The sequence below is a fragment of the Tupaia chinensis genome, unplaced genomic scaffold, assembly GCF_000334495.1.
Source record: "Tupaia chinensis unplaced genomic scaffold, TupChi_1.0 Scaffold000279_1, whole genome shotgun sequence".
Taxonomy (NCBI): Eukaryota; Metazoa; Chordata; class Mammalia; order Scandentia; family Tupaiidae; genus Tupaia; species Tupaia belangeri.
In genome coordinates this window covers 2,399,036-2,409,443 of record NW_006159762.1, presented here as the reverse complement: position 1 = coordinate 2,409,443, position 10,408 = coordinate 2,399,036, and the positions used below count along the sequence as shown (strand labels likewise).

General features: G+C 42.2%; 1 protein-coding gene across 1 annotated transcript in view; it reads left to right on the top strand.

Annotated features, from left to right (window-relative positions):
* The window catches only part of EIF2AK1 (eukaryotic translation initiation factor 2 alpha kinase 1), a gene marked incomplete at its 5' end in the record, with an annotated part of 51,751 nt that overhangs the window by 40,076 nt on the left and 1,267 nt on the right, over positions 1–10,408 (top strand). The window contains 3 exons of the mRNA XM_027772519.1: positions 620–734; positions 982–1,064; positions 3,846–4,079. Of these exons, the coding sequence (XP_027628320.1) occupies positions 620–734; positions 982–1,064; positions 3,846–4,079 (432 nt within the window). The remainder of the gene's footprint in view (positions 1–619; positions 735–981; positions 1,065–3,845; positions 4,080–10,408) is intronic.

Sequence of the window (10,408 nt, the reverse complement as noted above, 5' to 3'; positions counted from 1 at the left end):
CGACATAGCCATTACGCTAACTGCTGGTCCTGCTCTTTTTTTTCTTTTAAGGAATTATTTCATTTTATTTATTGTTGTTATTTTAAAATTTGACGGGGACATGGGGAGTGAGAAAACAAGCCTCTAGATCTGGAACTCACCGTGGTTAGCCATGTGGGAGTCCAGTGCCTTAATCACCATGCCACCTGCTGGTCCCTGCTCAAATTTTTAATTGTAGTGTGTGATCAGGTTTTAGACTGGGCCTCTCTGTATCATGATCTTCCTGCTTCAGCCTCCTGAGTAGCTGGGAAGCACTTCCTCACCCAACTTTTTCAGTTAGGGTCTTGCTAGTTGCCCACACGGGCCATAAACTCCTGATCCTTCTACCTCAGCCTCCTAAGTAGCTAAGACTACAGACATGCCCCACCATAACACCCAGCTTTTCTAGATGAGCTGGAAATAGAACTCAGGCGTTCTACCTGCTGGGTAGTAGCATCAAGATGTGTCTATCTCCATTGTTGGGACAAATTTTTATATATTAAGGGGGCTACTTGGTCCTGAGTTAAAAACTTAATGTTTACAAGTTTTTATTATTTGTTTTGAGAAAACCAATAAATTGACTTGTTCTGTTTGTTTATAGCCCAGAAATATTTTTCTTCATGGCCCTGATCAGCAAGTGAAAATAGGAGATTTTGGCCTGGCCTGCACAGAGATCATACAGAAAAACACTGACTGGACCAGTAGGAATGGAAAGAGTAAGTTTTTTTGTTTTTTATTTTATTTTATTTTATTTTTTGCATGCAAAGAAAAACATGGTCGAACTTGTTATTATTGTAAAGGGTATTATAAAGCTTTAATAGCAAAAGTGAGGTAAAGACAGAAAGCAACTGTTGTTCTCTTAGGAGTGACAGTGCTCTGTTCATAGTAAATACCCATAGCAAATGTTCTTTAATATTGACAGTTAATATTGCAATGTTTAACTTGTGACTTTTTAAATTATAGGAACACCAACACATACTTCCAGGGTGGGTACTTGTCTGTATGCTTCCCCTGAGCAGTTGGAAGGATCGGAGTATGATGCTAAGGTAGTATTGCTTTTTATTTACCCAACTTATTCTGCAATGGTAAATAACAAACAGTACAGTAAATGTAGAGGTGTTATTGTTAGAAGTGTTTTGGAAATAACTGAGTACTATCGGCTACCTGTAGCATCAGACTGTCCTATTAAGAAGCCTTACTTGGGGCCAGCAGGTGGTGTGGTTAAGGCACTGGACTCCCAGATAGCTAACTATGGTTTGAATCCTAGACCCAGTGAGTGGCTTGAAACTTACACCGGGCACACATGTGCGTACCCAAAATCTCAGGAAAAGAATGGAGTTTGAGAAGGGATTGTGGCATAGTCATCCTCCTTGGGGACTGATTTCTCACTTTCCCTCTCACTGTCTGTTTCTCTGACAAGCACATGTGCCCTATGGCAAAAACGTTTTTTAAAAAAAGAAAGCCTTACTCTTCTTTTTAAAAAATTGTCAGAGGGGGAGGAAGAAAGCATTCCCTAGTGGGATAGTCACGCTGCAATCCCTTTTCTTCTATTTTCCTATTCTGTTGAGATTTGGGGTATGCGTGTACATGCATCTGGAGTGCTTTTTAAGCCACTAGGTCTAAGATTCGAACTGAGGTAAGCCATATGGAATCTGGCTCGTTAACCACTAGACATGAGGATATCCCAAGAACTCTTACTTTTCAACTAAATCTGATTACATTGCCTATTATGGTGATATGTCTAACTCTGTGGATTCCATAATTCTTTTTTTTTAGTTTATCATATGAGTGAGAGATATAGAGACAGAGATATAACACCATTAAGAGAGTCTTGATGCTGCATTCTGTTTCCTAGCCTCTGCTGTCCCAGATCACTGTCACATGTGTGCGTGGCAAACTCAGGAAAGTGTCTGACTACAAACTGGCAACTTTTCTTTTCTTTTCTTTTTTCAAATTATTTATTTTATTTTATTATCATTATTATTTTTAATATACAGAGAGAGACACAGAGAGAGAGAGCGTAAGGGAACGTGAGAAAGCAAGCTGCCAGTTCTGGGGCTTGAACCATGGTCAGCCATGTGGGAGTCTAGTGCCTTAACTACTATGCCACATGCCGGCCCCTTGGCAACCTTCCTTTGTAGGTCTCTCTTGCATAGCATTGTGTTTTACTGATGCACCACTCTCTGGCCCCACAAATCACTCTGAAATGAGCTTTCCCTTTAAGACATCACTATTTACCTCAGGAAGCTAGAAAAGCCTCTCATTCTGTTTCCAAGCCCAGATAAATATATGCTACGGGGAAGCCTGCCATTTGACTCCCTTTGAAATAGAACGAAGATATTGTAAAGTTTAAATCTCCATTTTTCCTTTAAGAAATGTTAAAGGGGTCTCTGGTGTTATGGTGGTTAGGGCAGTGGGTGGCTGGATCCTACATGGCTGGTTGTGTGGTTTGAGTCCTGCACCCAGTGGCTTGAAAAACATGCTGGGAGCATGTACATAGTGTCCAAAATCCCAAGAGAAGGGATTGTGGCATGGCCATTCCCCATAGAGGTGCTTTCTCACATTCCCTCTTTCTCTCTGAAGAAAAGAAAAAAGAGAGAGAGAAACATTGAAGTAAAATCCCTTTCTTAGAACAATCTTAGTAAATTTTCTTCCTTTTCATAATTATTCAGGTTTTAATTTTTTTTTCTTTTGGAAAGGTTTTGCTATAGGGTGCGTGTATTCACCACAAAGACAGAGATAGGTAGAGAGACAGAAAGTGAGAAATGACCCCCCAGGGGGATGGCCATGACACAGTCCCTTCTCCTTCATTCTCCTCTCAGGATCTTGGGCACGCACGCACACATGCCTGGTGTGAGTTTAAGCCACCAGGTCTGGGACTTGAACCGCACTTGACTACATGGGAGTCCAGTAACATAGCCATTATGCCATCTGCTGGTCCCTTAATTCAGTTTTTTAGCCAATGAGAAAGAGTTGCTGAAAACTGCAGCTGCCTGTAAAATCCTATCCAGTAAAGACCTTCCCAGAAAAACGACCTTTAGGAAAAGCAGCACAGATTTTATGCAGATTTTGTTAAACATTATCAAGAATGCTTAATGATGAGTAGAGGCAGAGGTGAGACTGGAAGAGTTTCTGGTGACACTCTGTGGCTCCCCTGTAGTTAAGCACAAAGAGGATATAAGCTCATATCCCTCTACTTCTGTCATACATGGATTGTTAAGGGATGGTGAGTACAATTGTGTGATTGTGACTGCTGTGGGTGGTGGAAGACTATCCCTGTCCTCCACCTACCTATTGAGTCTTTGTGCCAAGGAATGGCCCTTTCTGGTATTCAGAAATGGGGTTGTGACAATCCCATCCTCTCTTGCTCTTTATTTTTTATTTATTTATTTTTAATAGAAGTTTTTGCTATGGGGTCACGTGTGTGCTCACCAGAAAGAGAGAAAGAAATCGAGAAATCACCCACTGGGGGGATGGCCATGCCACAATCCCTTCTCTTCTCTCAGGATCTTGGGCATGCACACACACGTGCCCGGCATGAGTTTAAGCCACTGGGTCTGGGACTCAAACATGGTCGACTGCGTGGGAGTCCAGGGACATAGCCATTACACCATCTCCTGGTCCCCTGATCCTCTTGTCTTAGTAAGGTGACACCTGACTCAGATTTGGGCTATCCTGCTGTGTTCTCTTCATCGTAGGTGACTGAATTCTTCATAGAAATGATCTCTTGCTTGAGAAGATGGTACATTGAAATGGAATTGTTATTCTGACTTGGTATTTCACGACTGAATACTCTTCCCCTCACTTGCTCTTTTTTCTTTTTCTAGTCAGATATGTATAGCTTGGGTGTGATCCTGCTAGAGCTCTTTCAGCCATTTGGAACAGAAATGGAGCGAGCAGAAGTTCTCACAGGCTTACGAACTGGTCAGATACCTGATGCTGTCAGTAAGAGATGTCCCGTGCAAGCCAAGTATATCCAGCACTTAACTAGAAGGAACTCTTCCCAGAGACCATCTGCTCTTCAACTGCTGCAAAGTGAACTTTTCCAAAATTCTGAAAATGTATGTAAAAAAATTTTTTTGAGTAATTATTTAACTTTATTTATTTACTTAGTTTTTATTTGACTAGAGAGGGAACAATATTTAATTGTATTATTTTTTAATTTGCTATAGAGTCTGTGCACTAGAGGGGGAGAGAGAGAAAAGTGAGAAAGCAAACCACCAGGTCTAAGACTCAAACCGCAGTCAGCCATGTGGGAATCCAGTGCCTTTAACTACCATGCCACCTGCTGGCCCTCATATAAATTTTTTAATGCTTGGAAAAATAAGAAACTTATAATAGAATTAATTTTAATTGTGAATCCTATTTCATGATGAGTAATTTAGCTTAGAAGAAGGCTTAGAAAAAATATTTAACTCATTCTCAGAGTTCCCTAATAGTGCATCAAAATGTTACTTTTTTAGTGTGTTGAGGAGAGGTACCTCTGATAGGATCACAGTTGTAGATGTCTATATCTGGCATGTTCATACTGACCCGGGATCCAAACCTGGGCCTCCCATGTGCCATGGCTCCAGTTATCATGCAGTGGTGCCCCACTGCCTATGCCACTGCAGCTGAGCCCAAGGACCACCTCTAATACCAATAGCATGGTTGTATTCAGAGTCTGCATAAATAGGTTGACTCACTGCCAACTATCTAATATTTACAATACAAGCTTCAGTTTCTAGCCTCATCTTGCTGAGTCCTTTCCTGCTATGGTATATAACCTTTTATAAATTGTTATAAAATAAGTACCTAGTAGAAAAAAGAGATACATATCAGAGGGTAAAAGACAGCAGTAATTCGGGACCAGCAGTTGGCGTAATGGCTATGTTGTTGGACTCCCATGTAGTCGACCGCGGTTTGAGTCCTGGACACCAGGCACATGTGTGTGCGTGCCCAAGATCCCGAGAGGAGAATGGAGGAGAAGGGATTATGGTGTGGCTATCCCCTCTAGGGGAAGATTTCTTGCTTTCTGTCTCTCTGTCTTTCTGGTGAGCGCACATACCCTGTAACAAAAAAAAACCAAAAAACCCCAAAATTTCTCATTCTAAAGCGGAGTTGGAACAATGCTGGCAGAGACTTAGCCAATCTAAGAGCTTTCAGCATTCAGCTATGAATTTGTTTTTCCATGCTGTGATGTTGTATTGCCTTAGGGGAGCCCCTCCTGGTCCTTATTCCTGACATGTTTTAGTGCCAAATATAGTCTCTACGTCTACATATACTGGAAATAGCTGATTCACCCATTTCGTTTCTCTGGAACTTTTTATAACATTTGCTATAGGGCGCATATGCAAGCTGAGAGACAGACAGGGAGGGGAAGTGAGAAATCACCCCCAGGGGGCCTAATCTCTTCTCCATTCTCCTCTTGGGATTTGGGGCACATACGCACATATGTCTGGTATATTTCTCAAGCTGCTGGGCCTAGGACTTTAATTGGGGAGGCAACCAGGTAGGAGTCTAGTACTTTATCCACCACTTCACTTGCTGGCCCCTCCTATAGAAACTTTTTAAAAGTTACCAAAAGCTTGATTCAGAGGTATAGGCATGGATTTCCTAGTACTTTACTGTTCAGAGTATGGCTCAGCCCCATTAGCATTACCTGAGCGTTCTACCCTGGACATACTGAGTCAGCAACTGTATTTTAATATGATTCGAAGTAATTTGCTTATATAGCGTTTGAGCAGCATTTCTCAAAGTGTAGTTTCCAGATCAGAAGCATAAAAATCACCTGGGGACTGAATTCTCAGGAATTCCCAGTTGCCCATCCAAATAAAAGACAAATTCTGGGAAGGGTGGAGGCAGGAATCTGTTTTTATTTGTTTGTCTTGCTTTTGAATTGCCAGCAGGCGCATGTGCTTACCAGAGAGAAAGCACCCTCCAATGGGGCATGGTCATGCCATAACCATTTTTTCTTCCATTTCTCCATCCTGTCAGGATTTTGGGCATGGATGCATACGTGCCTGGTGTATTTTTCAAGCCACTGGAACTAGGATTTGAACAGTAAACAGCCAAGGGGGATCTGGCCCCCTATACCTAGGGCTTAATCACTGAGCTGTGTGGGCCAGTCCAGCAATCTTTTTTAAACAAACCTTTGAAGTGATTCTGTTATATACTTGTTTGGAACCACGTGTATTAACTGTTTAAAAGAATCAGATGGATTTATATTGTATTTAAGACAACTAGTTTTCAAGTAAAAGAGTTAATTTTATTAGCTTAAATGATTAGGTGTAGTACAAGTTGAATATTTATCAGAAATGGTCAGGACTAGAGTGTTATGGATTTGGGATTATTTTTCCCCAGATTTTGGAATATTTGCATATACATAATGAGATATTTTGGGGATGAGACTTAAGTCTAAACATGAAATTCATTTATGTTTTGTTTCTATCTTATATACTTACCCTGAAGGTAGTTTTATACTGTATTTTAATTTTTTAAAGATTATTTAATTTATTATTTTTAGTTTTTAATTTGACCAGAGACAGAAAGACAGAGAAAGTGAGAAAGCAAGCCACCAGGTCCAGGGCTTGAACTATGATTGGCCATGTGGGAGTCCAGCGCCTCAACCAACCAGTATGCCACCTGCTGGTCCCCAATATTTTAACTTTTTTTTTTTTAAAGAAAGATTTTTGCTATAGGGTATGTGTACTCACTGGAGAAACAGAGAGAAAGTGAGAAATCACCTGCCAGGGGGCATGGCCACACTGCAATCCCTTCTCTTCCATTCTCCTCTCTGGATCCCGGGCACGCACACACGTGTGCTTGGCATAAGGCATCCTGTGTGAGTTTTAAACTACCAGGTCCAGGACTCAAACCATGGTTGGCCATGTGGGAGTCCAGAGCCTTGACCACCATATTACCTGCTGGCCCCACAAAATTTTTATTTTTCTAAAAGTTTATTTTATGTGAGAGAGAATGAAAGACATCCTCAACAGGGTCTCGCCATGCTGATACTCTCAACCATCCAGCCTGCCACTGCGTATGTACCTGTAGACATACCCAGCACATTTAGGTCAACCTAGCTCCCCATATGGCTCCAGTGCAGTAGTGCCCTATTGCCCGCATCACCCTGGCTGGGCCACAATATTTTAATACATTTGTGACTTCTCATGTAAGTGCCATTTTGTACTTGTGACATCATACTGGTTAAAAAGTTTCGAATTTTGGATTTCAGATTGTTAGGTTAGGGATGTTCAACTTGTACTTTCTGTCTTTTGAAAGTGGGTGGAAATAGCAGATGTGGTTCTTAAAACAAAACATAAGCATTTATTTCCTTATATGGAAGAGATTTTATAATTCCCTATTAAGATAGCTATTGGGGGACCAGCAGTTGGCGTAATGGCTATGTCACTGGAGTCCCATATGGTTGACCATGCATGGTTTGAGTCCCTGACCTGGTGGCTTAAACTCAGGATGAGCGCGTGTGTGTGCATGCCTGACATCCTAAGAGGAGAATGAAGGAGAAGGGATTGTGGCGTGGCCATTCCCCCAGGGGGTGATTTCTTGCTTTCTGTCTCTCTGTCTCTCTCTGTCTTTCTGGTGAGCACACGCACCCTATAGCAAAAACCTCTCCCCCCCCAAAAAAAAAAAAAAAAAAGATAGCTATTAGGGAGCCAGCAGATAGCAGGTAGCTAAAGATGCAGGTAGCATAGTAGTTAAAGGTGCAGGGAACATGGTGGTTAAAGGTGCTGGACTGCTGGTCTCCCACATGACCAACCATGATTTGAGTCCCGAATGTGATGGGTTGCCTTTTCTTTCTCTCTTTCCCTCTCTCTCTCTGGTGAGCTCATCTGTCCTATAGCAAATTTAAATAATAATAAAATCAATCTTTTCTTAAAGATAGCTATTAGAGACCATTTAGTATTTATGGTAAGGATTTCTATCTTGAAAAATTATATTGAAAATGAAATGACCTACACAAACACAGATAAGGATTTGTACATATACAGGAAGTCCTTGCTTTACATGGTACTAAAATGATCATAAAAATGACCTCCCAAGGGCCAGTAGGTGGCATAAGGGTTAAGGCACCAGACTTCCACATGGTCATCTGCAGTTTGAGCACTGGACTCAGTGGCTTAAAACTCGTGCCAGGTGCATGTGTGTACATGCCCAAAATCCTGAGAGGAGAAGGAACTGTGGCATGGCCATTCCCCTGGTGGGTGATTTCTTGCTTCCTGTCCCTCCAGTGAGTGCTTGTGTCCTATAGCAAAAATCTTTCAAAACAAAAAAAAAAACCCTTCCAAAGCTCAAGCAGAGCCCAGGATCCTAATGGTATGGAGAACTGGAGGAAAGAGGATTGTGTGACCATGACTCACCTGGGGATGCTTTCTCACATGTGTACTCACGCACACCCTATGACATTAAAAACAACAACAACAAACCTCTTAAAGATATTTCACAACGTTGAAAGTGTATTGGGGGGGCAGCAAGTAGTGTGGTGGTTAAGAGCGCTGGACTCCCACATGTCCAGCTGGTTCTAGTCTTGGATCTGGTGGCTTGCTTTCTTACTTTCCCTCTCTCTCTCTGTTCTTCTCTAGTCAAATTAAAATAAATAAATAAAGTTCAATAAAATAATTCTTTTAAAATAAAAGTGCAAAGTGAATGTGGAGGTGGCCAAAAAAAGAAAAGTGCAAAGAATAAAATGTTGGAATGTGATCCAAACTTTGAAAGGAGTATGGAAAATTCATCATGCCATAGAAAAGATGCTTGCTCCATTTTGATGTTATGCAAGAAAAAGAAGGCAGGCACTTTTCAAACTGCCCCAAAACACATTTTCAGTGTTTCTTGTATTTTAAATTATGATGCACTGAATCAACATTATTTATTTATTTTTTTTGAGAGATTTTCACTGTAGGGCGCGTGTGCTCGCCAGACAGACAGACAGACATAGAGACAGAAAGCGAGAAATCACCCCCCAGGGGGGATGGTCACGCGGCAATCCTTTCTCCTCCATTCTCCTCTCGGGATCTTGGACACGCATCCACACGCGCCCGGCGTGGGTTTTAAGCCACTGGGCCCGGGACACGAACCGCAGTCGACTACGTGGGAGTCCAGTGACATAGCCATTACGCTAACTGCTGGTTCCCAATCAACATTAATTTTACAACTTTTTTGTAACATGCACATGCCCAGTGTGGTTTTCAAGCTGAAGGACCAGAACTGGAACTCTAGACAGCCATGTGGGATCTGGTTTCTTCTGCACAGCAGTTAACCCTTGCATTGTGGGGTGGCTGAGAGTTCTTTGAATGTGGTTTTCTGTTGTACTTTTTCTGGGACCTCTGCATGCCTTTACACATGTATGTGGGTAAGTTACCTTCAAACCGTCCCTGTAGCTACACACACACGGTCTCTTAAGTCTTAACATTACCGGGACCAGCAGTTGGCGTAATGGATATGTTGCTGGACTCCCATGTAGTTGACCACAGTTCAAGTCCCGGACCCAGTGGCTTAAACTCACTCTGGGTGTGTGTACATGCCCAAGATCCCGAGAGGAGAATGGAGAAGGGATTATGGTGTGGTCGTCCCACCTGGGGGATGATTTCTCACTTTCTGTCTGTCTCTGTCTTTCTAGTGAGTGCATGCGCCTTATAGCAAAAAAAAAAAAACAAAAACAAAAAACCTTTCCAAACATTTCTACAGGCAGTGTGGTCTTTTGCCATTTATGTTGGATGTGAATTTCACATCTCATTGGATCCTGACTGAGTACTGGTGATTTCTATGTGGGATCCAGCTTCTCTGAGTAGTATAGCCCTGTGCCATGGAGCTGGCCCTGAACTTTCGTCTTTAATGGTCAGTTCTCTTTGACCTACTTTTTTTAAAAATCATTATTTAATTTGATTTATTATTATTTTTTTAATTTGACCAGAGAGAGGGAAGGTGAGAAAACAAGCCCCCAGGTCCAGGACTTGAACCGCAGTCAGCTATGTGGGAGTCCAGTGCCTTAACCATCATGCCACTTGCCAACTCAAACCTACTCATTTTTTAAAAATGTCATTTAAGGGGCTAGTAAATGGCATAATGGTTACATCGCTGGATTCCCAGGTGATTGACCATGGTTCAAGTCCTGGACCCAGTGGCTTAAAACTCAAGCTGGGCACATGTGTGTGCATGCCTAAAACCCCAAGAGGAGAATGGAGGAGAAGGGATTGCGGCGTGGCGATCCCCCCTGGGGGGTGATTTCTCACTTTCTTGCTTTCTGTCCTTCTGTCTGGTGAGTGCACATGCCCTATAGCAACAACTCTCAAAAAAAAAGTCACTTAGGGGAACCAGCAGTTAGCGTAATGGCTATGTCGCTGAACTCCCACGTAGTCGACCGCGGTTCGCTTCCTGGACCCGGTGGCTTAAA